The sequence below is a fragment of the Puccinia triticina genome, chromosome 1A (assembly GCF_026914185.1).
Source record: "Puccinia triticina chromosome 1A, complete sequence".
Taxonomy (NCBI): Eukaryota; Fungi; Basidiomycota; class Pucciniomycetes; order Pucciniales; family Pucciniaceae; genus Puccinia; species Puccinia triticina.
In genome coordinates, this window is record NC_070558.1 from 2384283 (window position 1) to 2402057 (window position 17775).

Sequence of the window (17775 nt, forward strand, 5' to 3'; positions counted from 1 at the left end):
GAGCCGGTGCGGTTGAAGGGGAAAAATCACGAGGCTGATTTTGATCCAGACTGCCTACAGAATGATGATGTCAGAATGGATGCTTTGGCCGTAACAAGAGTGTGCTTGCGGGTAGCACTAAATATGGATAACAAGTTTTGTAATGTTTCTCGGAGTTGATTGGACTCAGACATGTGTGTGACTAAAAATTTTGGATTTTTAGGCATGGCTACATTCCTTTGTTGACTGAGGACCCCAATTACATTGCGGAGAAGTCTCGTGAACGGAATGCCCTTTTTGACTCTTGTAGATGAATTGCCTTCCGCTTGACGCAGAAGCTCTACTCAAAGTGATTCAGCAGATGAATGTTGATAACATGGATGCTATGCTACAAGACCCATTTGCCTTTCAAAAGGACCAGTCAATAGTCATAATGACTCGCAAGCAAAAATCAAATCATCCCAAAGGCACCTGCAAGTACTCTGACATTGATGCAGCGCACCTCATAAATCACCTAGTTACTTCATTTGAAGGGTTTTTTGTGAGGACATTAGGCGGGGCTGAAGAGCTTGTGGCCTCACAGTTTTTTGGTCCGGCCCAAGCTACCGCTGTAGTCAAAACAATTGATCAGATCATACAAGTTGACCCACACAATCTGGACCTTTTGGAACAAAAAATGGGAGGAGGGTTTTTCCCTGGACAAGTCAAATGGATAGACCATGCAATTACTGAATGGCTGGATGGGGAATATCACCAAGATTTACAAGAGGAAATTGCGGCCCAGGCTGCAGAGAAGACCTATAAAGCACAGGTTGAAGCATTGGAGAAGCAACAACTGAAAGAACAAGCGGCAGAAGATAGGAAAATACTCGCCGAGGCCAAAAGACTTGAGAAGCAATTGATAGCAGCACGGAAAAGATTCTTGGATGCCAAAGAACAAAAAAGAATTTCTGATGAAAAAAAACAATGCCAAATACTTGCTGTATTGGAACACAAACAAAACTTGGCATTGGAACGACTCCGAGTCGCGGAGATTAAAAAACAAACAAAAGCCCAGGAGATTGAAAGACAGGCCAATCTGTCTCCCGAACAGAGAAAGCAAGAGGCGCTTGAGCGAAAGCGGGCAAAAGATTTGATGGCATATGAAATGCGGCGCAAAAGGCTGAAGAACTCGCCATAAGAGCCGCACGAATCAAGGCGATCGACGAGGCCCGGGCGGCTCAGGTTGTACAGGATGCTGAAGACAAGCGAAACCGGAAAGAAATAATTGAAGGCAATAAGCAGCTGGCGCATGTGAATCGTATAGCTCGAGATAGGCGGACAAGTGAGAAGGTGGGAGAAAGAAGTAGGGATCAGATGGTCCTGAGCCTGTTTCTGGGTGGTGGTGGAGCCATGGGGTCCCAGCCTTCCCTTCCTGAAGAAAATCATCCGGTCATTTCTTCATCTGATTTGTCTTCTTTGCTTGAGTTGGACTCTGAACTGTCTGTGAGAGATTCTAGGATGGAATGATCTATATCAAGAGACATCGAGTTCATATATTTCTGGTTCTGTTCGTGCATAGAGTAGATTCCCGGTACATGTGGCTTGAATCTATTGAGTCCATGCACCCCCTTTGTGAACTCCTTTTGAAGCTTTAGTATACCACTGACATAGAAATCCTTTGTTTGTTCCGGCTCATATTCACCAGGATCCTCTTGACCTAGATTCTCCCTGTTAGCAATTCTGATGAAGTTGATGATTGATTGATTGTTTAATTTATTCTTGTGCGATTGATGAGTAACGTTGGTACCAGACTCAATCTTGAGCAGCTTTAAAAGGAAGGAAAGCTGCATAAACCAATATTGCTTTATTCAGCAATGTGGCGCACTCATTAGAGATGGATAAAATTTAAAGTACAATTGGTATGTTGCTGGAAAAAACATCCTTGAGGCGGTCAATTTCAGTCCCAATTCCAGAGTGGTTAAAAAAATACTTTAACATATAATTCTGGATCTCAAGGAAAAAGTCAGTCGCCACGAAATGGTTGGCGCGTCCGGTTGGCGATATTAACAAAGAATTCAGTATTACTATCCGCAGTGAAGGTGTCAAAACCTCCTTGATCAATAAGATCAATTTCGGGAGGTGCTTTGAGTAATGCGGTAATTTTGGGAGGGCCTGCCCCATTACAGCCCATCTTTCCCACATGAAGATCAGTCTTCCAGGATCCCCTGCCTTCATTGCTCAATTAGCCTCAATAACGGTTGCAAAGTCCCGCACACGCAAAAGCATGTTCAAATGCGCTGGAGACTTGGCGGCCAGAGTAGATCTGCGGGCCTTGCCTGAACAGTAACGCTTGAAGGTGAGCTGTACCACCTCGTCGATTTTCTCCGATGACATCCCACAAAGTTTCTCGCTCAATTATGGTGTTCAAAGTTGGTTTGTATAATTTTATGCATGCATAAATCATAAAATCATAAAATCTTTTTTGCAGGGGATATGACTGTCTGATTATGTAATACAAAATTTCCTCACCAAAATGTTTTTATGATTTTATGATTTATGCATGCATAAAATTATGCAAACCAACTTTGAACACCATAAATGGCTTGTGCTGTTTGTTCAGCACACACCTGTAAATATGAGTCCAATGAGTCTTTCACTAAACCTATGTATGATCTAAACTGTATACATATCAACTTACAATATTAGAAATAGTAAGGTGGCCTCGTGTATTTTCTCCATATGGGATAACATTAAGTTGTAATCTTTTTTGGTGACTGGTTTCTCCGCCGGAATCCCTAAAGCACTGAGAGTCCGCCATGCGCCGGTATTGCGCGCGACTTTCTCCTCACCCCAATCCGCCAGAAAGATAGCCTGTGCCATATTCCACAGAGTATGGGCTGCGCCGGGAATGGGCAGGATATTATCCAAGGATGTGTGATCATGTCTCCCGGGTACTCGCTGCCTTCTGAGTGAATCAAAGATGTTGCAAGATCCAAGGTCGCCCTCTATTATCTGAAGGTTGGAATGAAACTGCTGGGCAGTCAAGCCCGATTGCTGAATTAGGCCAGTGAAAACTTCTCCAACACCCTGTACTGCTGAATTGTCTGATGCAACCATCAATTTTAACATCATGATATCTGGGCTGTCCGGATCGTTAGGAAGTACCAAAGGTGGATCTTTATATAGTGGGGTGCAAGTGTCAGTAGGTTTGGCAATATAATTAAGCATCACTTGGGTAATTTGGGACTTCAAGGTCAATTCAAAGTGCCGTGTGCTCTCCGCGGTTGGAGCAAAGGCAGCGGGCTGTATCTTGAGTTTTGAAGCCTTGTGTAGGGCCTGGTTAAGGGCTTCAGTAGTCATTTCTGCTTGGTTTAGTGCCGGTATAATCCTTGAAGGTATGGAGTGGATGTACCCCCACGTTCCATGAAACATGACATTACCATGCCCGACTGACTTCATGTGAACCTTCTGCTGAAAGTCCAGATTGTCAAAACAAATCAATGGGGCCAGCTCCCCAGATTTTGTCTTAGTAAAACGCGCTATTATGTTGTCCTCTGCCTCCCGTCCTAATGAACTAAGTGCAATGTGCGCAGTCTTTCGCGAAGAGGTTAAACCAAGGTAGTTGGGGTACGTGTTGACCCTCTCAGACACTCCGGCGGCAATGAAAATTAATGAATTGCTGATTTGAAAGGCATTCTGAAGTTGGTTGCACCCAAAGGAAACCATTGCGCAGATTGTCCTCGCCAACTGCAAAGCATTTCAAGGTCAGCTCAAAATTGCGGACATTGACACATTCAAGATTTGAGACCCACAGTTTGGGCCCGTAGAGGCTTTCGGACAGCAGGATCTGAGCTTTTTGCCAGAGGTACCCCTTCATACTTGTTGACATTGGTCTCAGTGAGGTTGATTCTTTCTTTTGGCGCCGTGGTCTTGTCACTCTCATTGATAACTTCTTCTTCTTCTTCTTCCTCGGTGGGCACTAGAGGGGCTAGCTCGTCCGCAAACTAGTCCGGTAGACCGCAATCTTCGTTGACAAGATCCCCCTCTTCATCTGGGAGTTCTTCGTTCACCCACAGCTTGTTTTTCAGTAATTTATATAGGAACGGCATAGAGTTTTTTAGGTCCTTGTTTCTTGCAACTCGTTCCTCATCAGTAAAAAAGCTGGATTTAAGATGTTGTGAGTTGACATAGGAACCATGAGGGTATGCCCCTCTTCGTGGGACCTCTGAAATCACAATATTGCAGGCCAACCTGTGCGCGATGCCCACAGTCGGCGCTTTGAAGCCAGTCCCATCTCATCATAGGTGAGAAATTCAGTGATGAAACTTTTTGGAGTCAAATTGAATGATTTGATTGTGGCACACGACGTGTTCAGTTTGTAAAGCATGGTGTTCCTAACCAAGGGGACATTAGACTCCAGGACTTGAGGCGCAGGGAATTCAAGCTCCATGATGTCGTCGGATTATGCAGTGCAAGGTGTTGGGGAGGCAATGTTGGAGACTGTTGGAAAAGTCGGGTATTTTCCATGGACTTTGCACTCGCCCTCACTCGCCTTGCACGTAGACTGAGAATTTACAAATGAGTTACACAAATGGGCACGGGGCTGCAACTCCGAAGTTTTTCGAATACTTGTTTCATGTCACATTCTGTATTGGTGCTATGCATAACGAGGCTCAAAACCAGGTTGCCCAATCCTCAACCTTTGAAAATTATTTAAAAATAGGAGAGTGGCTGGAGGGGAATGAAAAATCAACAAGCAGATAGCCAAGACCCAAGCGGTCATAGGGATGTGAACCACATGCTGATAAGTGCAAGGAGTTGGGAGGAATGTCTGTTTTAAAAAAGTCCCCGCTAAAAAATGAAATGCTGTCAGCCTCCAAGTCCGTTTAGCACGTAAGTCCCTCCCTCCGGTCGGCGCAATGCGACCAGTGTTTTACCCCTCCACGGGTAGGAGGGTGGGACTTAGTTAAGTTAGGTTGACCTGACACTATGAACAAACATAGTAACACTTCCGTCGAAACGGACGGTAAGTTACCTTCTATTTCGGTTACTTCGAGGCTACACCACCGAGCTGACACTCCGTTACGGTCCCGGCCCAATGCGCCACACTACGTGTTCGATGGCGCAAAGTACCTGTGTAAAGCCTGCCCTCGTGCCAAGGGGGCCGTGAGCTGGGGCTCTCACATGCGAAAACCCGCACACCGAATTAACCGCGCTCGGCGGACAGAAGAGTCCGCCAGGGCCCTGGAAAGGGCAAGAGATGACTCCGACCGAGGCGACCACCGAATTCAACGGGGCTAATCATTTACCAGATGCGTTGTTTTGGCTGGTTATTGGGCCGACCAGAGACCCGTTGGGAGTTTGGTAGAGCAATTTTTGAGGGTCCCGCTAAGCGGTGAAGCCAAACGGCCCACTCTGGCAAAGTGACTTTCTCAAAATAAAAGGCAACTGAACCGGTCGGGTCTATACCACGGGCCTCATCCGGGCCAGGCCTGACAGCCGGGCACCGAGCGCGGGTGCTGAGACCGTGGATGACTGCTGCGTGGGCTGCGGCAACACTGGGTCGCTACGCTACGCTACGCTATTTCAGCACTACGCGTTAGCGTAGCGGCAAAAAGCGCCCATCTATTTTGCATAGCGTTAGCGCGCTGTTAGCGCCGCTACGCTGCGCTAATTTTCAGCGGCGCTAACAGCGCGCCAATTCTTTGTTAGCGTTAGCGCGCCGCTACAGTCGCTACGCTACGCTGCGCTGCGCTACCACCAGGAAAAATCAGTAGTCACTAGATGACAACTGACATGACACCTGCTCCAGCTGGCTATCCAGCCTCTAGTGCAATTTTCACGAGCTGATCCTCAGCTTTGTCCCAGGCACAGCTGCCTCCAGTCTTGGCGCAGGACAAGCCACTGCTCAGCCTTTGCCTGAGCAAGAACGGGCATTGATAAATGCACACCTGTCCTCCGGGGGCACGCCCACGACCAAGCCTTTGCCTGAGCAAGAACGGGCATTGATAAATGCACACCTGTCCTCCGGGGGCACGCCCACGACCATGCCCTTCGAACAGGGCGTGTGGGACCGCGCACCCTTTATCAAGGGCGTGCACGCCCCCACATAGGCGTGCACAAGCGTGCACCGTGCCTGCTCGCCGAGAGCCCCTCGGTGGGTTGGCGCAAGTACATATACCTGCTCGCCGAGAGCCCCTCGGCGGGTATGGTGTATGTATCCCTGCTCGCCGACAAGGATAACTCTCGGCGAGCAGGTATACAAACACCTGCCCGCCGAGCCTGCTCACCGAGAGCCCCTCGGCGGGCAGGTGCATGTACACCTGCTCCAGGCATACAGATCCCACCTCGCCGAGAGCCTCTCGGCGAGCAGACCTGCCCGCCGAGCCTGCTCACCGAGAGCCCCTCGGCGGGCAGGTGCATGTATACCTGCTCGCGCAGAGAAATCCTCGGCGAGCAGGCATACAGATCCCACCTCGCCGAGAGCCTCTCGGCGAGCAGGTATACATACACCTGCCCACCGAGCCTGCTCACCGAGAGCCCCTCGGCGGGCAGGTGCATTTATACCTGCTCGCCGAGAGAAATCCTCGGCGAGCAGGCATACATATCCCACCTCGCCAAGAGCCTCTCGGCGAGCAGGTATAGTTGAACCTGCCCGCCGAGGGGCTCTTGGCGAGAAGGTATACTTGAACCTGCCCGCCGAGGGGCTCTTGGCGAGCAGGCTCGGCGGGCAGGTGTTTGTATACCTGCTCGCCGAGAGTTATCCTTCTCGGCGAGCAGGCAAGGCTCTCGGCGAGCGGGGATATGTATGCCTGCTCGCCGAGAGGTGTATGCCTGCTCGCCGAGGATTTCTCTCGGCGACCAGGTATACATGCACCTGCCCGCCGAGCCTGCTCACCAAGAGCCTCTCCGCGGGCAGGTGCAAGTATACCTGCTCGCCGAGAGGCTCTTGGCGAGGTGGGATATGTATGCCTGCTCGCCGAGGATTTCTCTCGGCGAGCAGGTATAAATGCACCTGCCCGCCGAGGGGCTCTCGGTGAGCAGGCTCGGTGGGCAGGTGTATGTATACCTGCTCGCCGAGAGGCTCTCGGCGAGGTGGGATCTGTATGCCTGCTCGCCGAGGATTTCTCTGCGCGAGCAGGTATACATGCACCTGCCCGCCGAGGGGCTCTCGGTGAGCAGGCTCGGCGGGTAGGTGTTTGTATACCTGCTCGCCGAGAGTTATCCTTCTCGGCGAGCAGGCAAGGCTCTCGGCGAGCAGGTGCATGTATACCTGCTCTCCGAGAGGCTCTCGGCGAGGTGGTATCTGTAACTGCCCGCCGAGGGGCTCTCGGCGAGCAGGTATACTTGCATCTGCCCGCCGAGGAGCTCCCGACGAGCCATGGTGCACGCCTGTGAACGCCCATGTGGGGGCGTGCACGCCCTCGCACGCCCATACAGGGGTGTGCATGCCCTTTCGCCCTTTATCAAGGGTGTGCGGTCCCACACGCCCTTTTCAAAGGGCGTGGGCGAGGGCTTGCCTCCGGGGGACGGGTGTGTGTTCATCAACACCCGTTCTTGCTCAGGCAAAGGCTGAGCAGTGGCTTGTCCTGTGCCAAGACTGAGGGGCAGCTGGGCCTGGGCCAAGGCTGAGCAGCAGCTTTGCCTGGGACAAAGCTGAGGAGCAGCTTGTGAAAATTGCAAGCTAGAGGCTTCAGCTGTGCCAAAATGGGCACTGAGCTGTGTGCCAGCCAGCCCTGAACTAGCAGATGGAGTAGCTTTGGAGCTGAAACCAGAGCTGTGTTATGTCAGTTGTCATCAACTGACTACTTTTTTTTCCTGGTGTACAGCGCTTTTAGCGAAAAAAAAAGCCCTTTTTTCCCGCTAAAGGCGCTGTAGCGCAGCGTAGCGCGCGCTCTTTTGCGCCCTGCATGCGTAGCGTTAGCGCAATTGCGCGCATCTGCGCTAACGCTACGCTATCAGATAAAATAGCTGCGCACCGCGTGCGCGTAGCGTTAGCGCATATGCGTGCAATTGCGCTAACGCTACGCTAAAAAATAGCGCATTCGCGCTGCGCTACGCTACGCTAACCGCTATGGTTAGCGTAGCGACCCAGTGTTGGCTGCGGCCCCGTTAAAGCTAATTTTTAGAGTTCAGGATGCACGATGGCAAACTTTGGTGGTTATCTATGTACTTAGATCACATGTACAGAAATGTTTTAGCTTCCGTCAGTGACAGGTCCAAACCCTAACCCTGTCACTGCCAGGTACGTACAGTCAGGCTCTTGCACGCCCGGGATCCTTTCTCTTTCCTCACCGAGATTGGATACCGGGATCGACATGTGGAGAGCTGACCGCCGCCGGACTGTACCGTGCAGGTTAGTCAACCATGCTTAGCAATTTACACCGAGATTGGATACCGGGATCGACACGTGGAGAGCTGACCGCCGCCGGACTGTACCGTGCAGCTTCCGAGCCTTTATAGGTTAAAAGCCGCTCTTTCTCCAGGCCACGTTTGTCATAGGATAAGTTCCAAATCTACGGGAGGTCGGTAGATGAACAGGTTACAACAGGATATAGAAACAGATCGAATCTGCTTAAGGGAAGAAGGAATCCCAGAAGAGGAAATCAAAAGAATCTTACAGGAACGTTACCCCCAACCCCACATCCATCCCCCCATCCCGACCGAAATGGCTGCCAACCCAAACGTTGCACTCGCCAACCTCCAACGCCAAATGGCCGATATGACGGCCGAGCTAAATCGTCTGAAAGCGGCCCCGCCTCATGTACACGATCCGGTGTCTGCCGCTGTCTGAGCACAAGAACATCGCCAGGAGCTCATACTTGGTAGTTTCCTGAAGTCACCACTCAAGTTGCACCGAGAGGTGAATCCCGACCATGTCGTTCTGTCGTTCAATTCGGCGAACTATGCACAGTGGGAGGAATCGATTGAAGCAACGCTTCAGTATGCGTTCTCTGTCACTGAGCCCATGATTGTAAAGACGAACAGTTTCACCGACCTGGCGACCGAATACAACCACGCGATTGCTAGCCTGATGAAGAACACAATCGACAAGTCGCTGCTTGGGATCATCAAAGCTGCCGGCCATAAAACCGCAAAATCCATCTTCGAGGCATTGAAACTCAAGTGCCAGAGATCTGATCAACGTCATAAGATTGGTTTGATGACGAACTTGATGGAACTAGCGAACAACACTGGCATAGCAAATGAGGTGACAATGTCAGCGTGGGCTAAATGCATGAGTGAACTTGAGCAGTCAAAACTCACTCTAAACGAGGCGGTTGGGATTCTTCTCCAAATGAGTTTCAAACCGGTCACCGGTACGGAATTGACAAAGTTTGAATTCTCGGTCGATCAGAACTTTAACAACAAAAAGGACCCGTCTTTCGCCGATGTCGCTACGGTCATTCAAGCTGCCACCGGGAAAGTCAGTAAAAAGGGAGTCGATAGCATGGCGATGGACCTTGATTGCATTCATGCTTTCAACCAAGGCAGAGGGAAATATGTTACACCTCAACGCCGTACCCCCGCCGATAAGTCATTGAAACTCAATCATCCACGATTTGCCGTTGAAAGGGCCGAGTATTACAAAGGGAAAGGCCAGACTGAAGCGCAGACCAAGCAGTACAGAACTGAATGTGCATACTGCTCGGAAGATGGCCACTGGTTCGCGGATTGCTCAGAATATTGGCGAGAAGTGGCCATGAAGAAAACCAGCCCGCCCCCTCTGGATTTTGAGTCGAAAGATTCGAAGTACATCCCCCCCTAGCGATCCAAAAATCATGTGTGAAAAGTGAACTTCCCTGGCGTAACTGAAGGTGTCCTCCTTGACTCCGGTGCATCTGCGCATGTGAGTGGCGACTCCTCTTTTTTCAAACCGACCCGCAAGCTGACGGCCCCACGCACATTCTATCTCGCCGTAACCGACTGCAACGTTACCGTGACTGACGTTGGAAGAGTGACGATCCCGATGCCAACGGGGAAAATTGTGATTGATGAAGTCTACTTTGTGCCAGGCGTAGATGGAATCATCTTGTCGACGGGCCGATTGATTGCGGCGGGTTGGAGATTGCAGTATGAGGGGACCAATGCAACCTTACTCGATCCTTGTAATAATCGTTACACAACAATTTTCCACAATTATTGTTGGTCCCTAGAAACAACCAAGAATCACTCTTATGTCAATAAAGTCTCCCAATTGCCATCTTTTGATCCATATAAATGGCACTTGCACCTTGGTCACGCTTCGGATGAGATCTTGAAACGCTATTTGAGGATAAATTACGCCGAAGTCAAGCTTAAATGGTCTGAGTTCTTCTGTGACCGCTTGTCACACGGCGCCTGGTACAGGCAGGCGGGTGGGCACTTAGACGAAAGAGAAAAGGATATGGAGACACTAACAGCGGAGAAAGAGGAGGCTGAGAGTGTCTTCTGTTCCGGAGAGAAATGCGCTTTGATAACTTGGACTTTAAGTCAGAACACTAGAAGGGGGACAAAGTGGCAAAGGCACGGAAGGCAGCCAGAGGTGCTAGAAACTATAATCTTAATTTGATGAGGGAGAACAAAATCATACAACATCGTAGGCTTTATAGATGATGAGAGCCCACATGCGGGTATTCCATAGAAGAAAACAGGGAAAGTTTTTGCATAATGAAATGAGAAAGGAACGATGGTGCCTTTCGAGTCCCGAGAGCCCTTTGTCGGCTGAATTCTGAAGGTGGCTGCGAAATGACCGTGAGTAGGGCGAGGGGTATGTGCTACAAAGTCATGCGCCGAGAGATGTGAGACTAGAATCAAGACCGAAAAGAAATCCGATGAACTAGTGTTTGCCTCAACAACCTGCGAGTCGCGCTAGTCAAAATAATGAGTAATTGACTAGATGCGTTTTTGAGAATTCAAGCAAGGGATTGAGAGGGTTATTGATCTCTTGCTGCTTGAGAAATAATGTGGACGGCCTAGAAAGGTTATTGGCCAAACACTATTTGTATTGAGTTTGCTGAATTCTTTCGCCACAATGATTGGTGTTCGTCCATCCAATCCGTCGTATGACACCGCTGCGCTATCTCCAAAAGCACAAACCGGAAATCGCTTGGAGTTGAATCACAAATTGTCCGAGATAAACCACTTGATATGATGGTTTCAGACGTTGCCGGACCGTTCGAGGTAGATCTCCACGGGATGAGATATTGCGTTACTCTTTGAGACCACGCCAGCACTTTCTCTTTTGTTGGGGCGATTGAGCGGAAAGCGGACGTACCAGATAAAATCATGTCCTGGATGGAACATCTGAAGAATTACTTTGGACGGTACCCCACCAACGTTTGATGTGATAATGCTCCGGAATATGTCCATGCTCTGCGGAAAAGGCTAGATGTGATTGGCCTGAAAACGGCTCCAAGCGCTCCCTATACCCCTCAGCAGAACGGTGAAGCTGAAAAGCTAAATCGGACGATAGGCGACATGGCTCGTACAATGTTGCATGTAAGTTGCCTTCCTCAACGGTTCTGGAGCTACGCCTGGTCGACCGCTGGCCACATCCACAACTGAATCCCGAATTCCCGAACAGGGGAGAAGTTGCCTGTGGAATTATTCTATGGTGTGCGGCCTAACCCAGACGTTCTGTACCCGTTCGGTGCAAAAGCGTTGATCCACATCCCCAGCAATCGCCGCAAGAAACTGGATGAGCGGGCGCAGGAAGCTGTCATGATTGGTTATCCGGATGCGGGGGCAGGATGGTTGTTTTTTTCCCCTCGTGAAAGGCGAGCAATACACTCCACGGCAGCTGTTTTCCCGGATTTCCAGAATCTTCTGGTAAAGAAGAATGTCAAGAAGTTAGATCTGGATTTCGTTCTCAACCAGATTATGCTGAAACTGGGAGAGGAGCGTACCAATGAAATTGCAGTGGAGGAGGCGAGGCAGATGGCTCAACTGAACCCAGGCCCAGAAATTGATCTGCCAAAGACAATCAAGGTGGTGTTGTCGGGAATCGATTCGGTATCGTGGAAGGCGGTGGCGACGTATGAAATGGACAAGTTTGGCGAGCTGGACGTATGGGAAGCGGTAGATCCTTTCAAGGGCATGCGGGTACTGGGCGCGCGGTGGGTATTCTCGTTGAAGAGGAGGCCTGATGGGTCGATCGAGAAGTTTAGGGCGAGGTATGTTGCGAAAGGCTTCAATCAACAGCTCTGAGTCGACTGCAACGAGACCTATGCCCCTACGGCATCTTTGAACACTCTGAGACTTCTGATTTTGATGGCAAACAAATTCGGACTATCAACGGCAACATTTGATGTTAGTTCAGCATATCTCTATAGCCCAATAGAAGAAGACGTCTATGTTCAACCTCCGGTCAAAATATTCCCGGAACTAAAAGGAAAAGTAATGAAACTGAAAAAGGCGCTGTATGGTACAAAACAGGCTGCCCGATGCTGGTGGAAGTACTTCAAACTTACTGTGGAAAAATTGGGTTTTGAGGCGAGTGAAATCAAACCCTCTCTATACCTGTTCCGGAAAGGTGGCGGTTTTGTGGTCATCTGGTTACATGTCGATGATGGGTTTGCGGTTGGTTCAGATGTTTCATTATTACACCAACTGCGCGACGGGATGATGAAAGATTTGGAGATCAAATGGTCCGATAAGGTGGAACGACTTGTTGGCATCAATTTTGAACAACGTCGTGATGGAATCTACCTAGATCAGAAACTGATGGCGGACAAAATTGTGGAAAAATATGAGCGGAAGACCTTCACCAGAGCGGTTGCGCTGAACGAGGACGTGCTTGAGACTTACACTGGTGTGGCGGTAGACGCGACGGGATATCAATCTGTTATCGGCTCACTGATGTACCTGTCGAGTGGGACGCGACCTGACCTTTCTTTTCCGGTAAACCTGTTAGCTCGCTTTAGTGCCAATCCCAGCGAAACCCACTGGAACGCGCTAGACTATTTGATTGGATATGTCAAGAAAACATTGGGAAAGAAGTTGGCTTACCATGGGAAGGGCGACGACTTGCGATTGTGGACGGACGCAAACTGGGGGGGCGAGCACGAGAAGTCTACGACTGGTTATGTGATGACACATTGCGGGGATGCCATTGCATGGGGCTCAAGACGGCAGACAGTAGTTGCACTTTCAACGTGTGCGGCAGAATATTTGGCGCTCTCTGAAGGCTCTCAGCAACTAGAGCATATCATGAATATCCTGGACGACATCAAGTTATATCCTCAAATTTCCATACATGTTGACAATGAAGCCGCGATTTTGATTGCAACTGACAACGCTTCAAAGAAAAAGACAAAATATTTACAACGCGCTTTCTATTTTGTAAACAACTTGGTGCGGGCGAATGACATCAAGCTGGAATGGACAAGCACGGTGAACCAGTTGGCGGACGTGTTGACAAAGCGGCTTGGCACAACAAAAATGGCGGAGGCAGGGATTAAGCTGGGGTTGGTCAATTAAAGTTTGCATGCGTGGGAGGGGGTGTTAGAGTTCAGGATGCACGATGGCAAACTTTGGTGGTTATCTATGTACTTAGATCACATGTACATAGATGTTTTAGCTTCTGTCAGTGACAGGTCCAAACCCTAACCCTGTCACTGCCGGGCACGTACAGTCAGGCTCTTGCACGCCCGGGATCCTTTCTCTTTCCTCACCGAGATTGGATACCGGGATTGAAACGTGGAGAGCTGACCGCCGCCGGACTGTACCGTGCAGGTTAGTCAACCATGCTTAGCAATTTACACCAAGATTGGATACCGGGATCGACACGTGGAGAGCTGACCGCCGCCGGACTGTACCGTGCAGCTTCCAAGCCTTTATACTAATGCCCGGACATACATATGATGCCCTTCCATCCCCCGCCATAGCCGTGTCCAACTCCATCAACTACTCCACCCCCGCGCGGTCATCGGCCCCTCAACCCACCGCGGGTCGAACGAATGGAACCGGCGCCCGCCGTCGGAGAAGCCCATCCGTGGATGAAGATGGTGGAAGCCAAACTCCTACCTGCTACACCAGTCCCCTCCACCTCCTTCAGACCTCACTGACCCCCCCCCCCCCATGGGGCGAAATATGCTTACTTGAGGCTGGCCACGCTAGTCAACTACTTTGCCTCCCAAGCCCGACACACATCACAATGGGATCAAATTGATGATACCCTCGAGGAGCACCGCGGCCTCACCAACCACTTCTTGAACCAGTAAGTACATTCCCGGTACCCTAACCCGATGCAATCTGACGCCTGCCTCTTCACAGCTGGAATCACCTTTTGGCAGTCAAGGAGCCTTGCAAGGGCAGGAGCCCTTGCTCACCAACCTCGATCAAGACGCTGTTGCCCTCCCGACGCCCCAGGAGACCCGCGCCCGGATGGCCGCCGCTGCGAACCCTCAATAGCTGCTCCGAAGCTTTGTCTCCCGTTCGAGCCCCAGAGCCCCCCCCCCCCCCCCCCCCCCTCATTTTCCCACCTCTAAAGGACATTCCCCCCCTGGCATCTGCCAGGGGCCTGTTGTTTCCCAGATCTGTTATTATTAACAACATGCAATGAATAAGACCAAATACCCATGAATCTTGTATGCGGTTGACCCATGATGCCTGCCCCAACTGGGGCCACAAGCCCACCGGGATCTATTCTGCCCTGCCTCGTGCCCCCAAGTGAGCGTCCCCTGCTCGTCTGAGCGCCGCGCCTGCTGTCACATTGGGCCGAAAGGTGAACCGACCGTCGTACGCCTCCGGCACGCCGGCCACGTCGTCCAGCTCGCCTGTCAGCTATGCGGATTATGGCCGACCGGTTGGGCCCTCAGGTGGAGGCCCCGGATACGTCTCACTAGACCCTCACAACCCGCCCCTTTGGGGCCGCGCAGTTGCCAAGTCTTGTCGACATGGGTGCCACCCTGTCGCGCGATTGCGCCGCCCCTCAAATCGCCTTTTTATGCGACCCCCAACGCGTCGACCATGGGACAGGGGCATCCCATGGCCGAACAGGCGGGGCGACCCAAGTCTGCCCTTTTGGAGTGCGGCGGCCTCGGGGCGACCCACATGGGAGCCCCCTGGGACCTCCCTGACGGTCCCAAGGTCGTCTTTGGGGGCGCCTGTGGGGCGGTGTTCCTGATGGCTGGGTCACGGGGGCGCCCCACTGATGGTTTCTGGGGCGACTCGACCGCCCTGCGGTGTATGTAACCTTGGCAAGGTTTCCGGTCGCCCTATTGTCAACACGCCATCCAACGCATCGATGCATCTCTTGGTGTAGCGCATATTTTGTATAAAAACTCGCACTGGTTGGGCGGTCGGGCCCAACATCTCACACTCCACTACTCTCCCAACTGAACTAAAGTCACTTTCCAAAGCTTTCCAATTATCAGCAGGCATCCTAAGTTTTTCCAAAAACCTGGTCGTTTTTTGCTCCGTCTGCATCTCAACCTTTAGTCCTCAAGCCAACCAAAATATATTGTATATAAACAAGATGAAGTTGATTTGCTGTCCCTTTTTCATGTTGCTCCTCGCATCAGTATTGGGCTGCCCAGACGGACGTATAGGTGTCTGTTTTTCGCCCAATGACTACAGAAACAGCGCTCTACAACTGGTCCCAGGTATGTGTTCACTAATTTCTGATGTAATAGTGTCTAGTTCACTTCCGTGAGCTGACTCAGTACTTGAGTTGCAATCATGTACTCGGTATTCAATTTTACAGTGCAGTTTGCAGGACATGATAATACCTGTGAAGTTCAAACCCGAGGAGACAATGTTCGTTGGCGCACACGATGCTGCTTAAAAACTATGTTAGACACTTACAAAGTTAGTAGGAAACCAGCACCAAAATTTATCTAAGCCAAAGTTGGACTAATCAAAAGCCTTCATTGATTGCATCTACACCCAGCCTCCATATACGACCGAAAACGAATTCAGAATCGCGAGGAAAAGTCTCGAGAGTGGAGGAAAGCTTGACGCCCCTCCCGACCGCAAGAAGAACCCCAATGTAGACTGTTATTAAGCTTGTTAGTTTGAATTGAACAGTTTTCTGATTAAACTTGATAAGCTGTCTCTATAGGGTCACTAAAACCCTGCTGGCTCCCTCACACGTTTTCAGCTGGCGCTCTTGTGCAGAGATTAGCTAGAAAAAGCAGATGGTAATTTAAGGGGATGTCAAATTTTAAATCCTATCTTTTACATCGCCAGTGCTGTAGGGGGTTTCACAATAAGGAAACCCGGGAAGGTGTTCGAGCGCTTGCAAGTATTGTTATGAGGATGCTCGGGGCGATTTCTTGCGGGACTTCACGCCAAATTTTTAAGCAAGTATGTCACCCGCGAGTAAAGAAATTTAGTGCCGCGGGAAGCGACACCCCTGGAGACTGGAAACGAGCTACTCAGTAGCCTGCTTACATGAATTATGCAGGCTACGGGAGGTCTCTATGCCCCTCGCCCGCCCTCTCACAGGCGTATGACTAAGCAGGTCCCGAGCTCGCGACCAACGTTCGATTGCCTTCCATCGCTGCGTGGCCCGCTGGGCTCGCAGCATTGCGGAACCTACGTTGGGCAGCTAGCTGTTGTGCTTGTTGTAACCTAACCACTTAGGTTACAATTAGTGACACTCGCCTACCGATAGACCATACTATGTCCCTCGGAGAATAAGCTGCGGAGCGGATTCTCCGCATTCACTACGTTATTCAGGTCTTTTGTCACATTAGGTTATGAGCCTGTAAATCTCGCCATACCGAATTCTTTTCGTCTCAATAATCAGGGTAGTTTTGAATCAAACGTAATCGACCCGGAATTTTTTATTGCTTTAGCTATCTCAATTTTGTCACCAAAACTTTCTCGGGTATCCCAGTTTAGGGAGTAATCAACCCGACCAATCTTCTACCTCAAGGATCGTCAACATTTCTCTCTTGGTTATCAATCGGATCTTCAGGGGTATTCAAGTGCCTGTGTCTATTTTCTTGAAAATCTGGGTTCTTCATCGTTTTTTCCCCATATCTACTCTGACTGCGGAAACACAAGAACGTTGTGATAAAGCTAAGCAGTCCGCCAAAACTGTGAAATCTGCTCCTTTGGCACGGATCAGGGCTTAGACGCGACCTTGACATTCCAAAAGTCTACTCCCTCTCTCAAACCTCTTCCGAAGAACTCAGACGATCAAGTGAGTAGCCACGGGTAGCTTGTTTGCTTCGGTTGATTCTTTTGTTTTTCCTCCCGATCCCCTCAGTTTATGTCAAACAACGACCGACAAGATATCCCTTCTGGTTCTAATCGCCGCACATCAGCATTGTCCGCCTGGTCAGGAAGATCAATCGCCGAACTCAGCGGTCAAGAACTTTTCGACGCCGTTACAGCTTCAATCCGAGACACCCCTAATCGCTTGGAGCAAATCTTTGGCCAGACTCCTGATCTCGACATACGACCAAATTCGCAGGCACAACAATCGACAGGAGACGCCACGGTCATCGATCAGCGGATTCCTGGAGCCTGGCAGCAAGCTCGACCAGCAAAACCCCGGAACCGGTACTATCCGCAGCTTCCACCGGCCCCGATTTCCACCTCTTCAGACGCGGACGCTTTTCTGACAGAGCGGCACTACGTCCCTCTTCCTCGATCGACTTTCCAACAACCGATTTTTCCCCCTCCCCCCTCACCTCCTCCACCACCTCCACCGTCTTTCGCCTCACCAATAGCATCGGCAGAAGGAGGAGAATCCTCATTCAACATCTACGTTCCGCCCTCTCCACCTTCCCCCAATCATCCACCACCGACGTCTTTCGTAATGGATCCACCACCCCATCTCTCAACGGCGCAACAAGCAGCAGATTTGGCTGAGGCGAA

General features: G+C 50.5%; 4 protein-coding genes across 4 annotated transcripts; all 4 read left to right on the forward strand.

Moving 5' to 3' along the window:
* Positions 1-340: 340 nt before the first annotated feature.
* PtA15_1A297 (uncharacterized protein) lies at positions 341-1159 on the forward strand (the record flags this gene model as incomplete). Its single annotated transcript, XM_053165309.1, has 1 exon — positions 341-1159. One exon carries the CDS (start codon positions 341-343, stop codon positions 1157-1159), a length of 819 nt encoding a protein of 272 aa, XP_053016514.1.
* Positions 1160-5221: 4062 nt separating this feature from the next.
* PtA15_1A298 (uncharacterized protein) lies at positions 5222-5457 on the forward strand (the record flags this gene model as incomplete). The annotated part of the gene is made up of 2 exons (XM_053165310.1): positions 5222-5325; positions 5406-5457. The coding sequence occupies 2 exons, from the start codon at positions 5222-5224 to the stop codon at positions 5455-5457; spliced, it is 156 nt and encodes a 51-aa protein (XP_053016515.1).
* Positions 5458-13786: 8329 nt separating this feature from the next.
* Positions 13787-14355, forward strand: PtA15_1A299 (uncharacterized protein; the record flags this gene model as incomplete). Its single annotated transcript, XM_053165311.1, has 3 exons — positions 13787-13979; positions 14062-14161; positions 14238-14355. 3 exons carry the CDS (start codon positions 13787-13789, stop codon positions 14353-14355), a joined length of 411 nt encoding a protein of 136 aa, XP_053016516.1.
* Positions 14356-15421: 1066 nt separating this feature from the next.
* Positions 15422-15949, forward strand: PtA15_1A300 (uncharacterized protein; the record flags this gene model as incomplete). The annotated part of the gene is made up of 3 exons (XM_053165314.1): positions 15422-15548; positions 15650-15753; positions 15836-15949. The coding sequence occupies 3 exons, from the start codon at positions 15422-15424 to the stop codon at positions 15947-15949; spliced, it is 345 nt and encodes a 114-aa protein (XP_053016517.1).
* Between the last annotated feature and the right edge of the window lie 1826 nt (positions 15950-17775).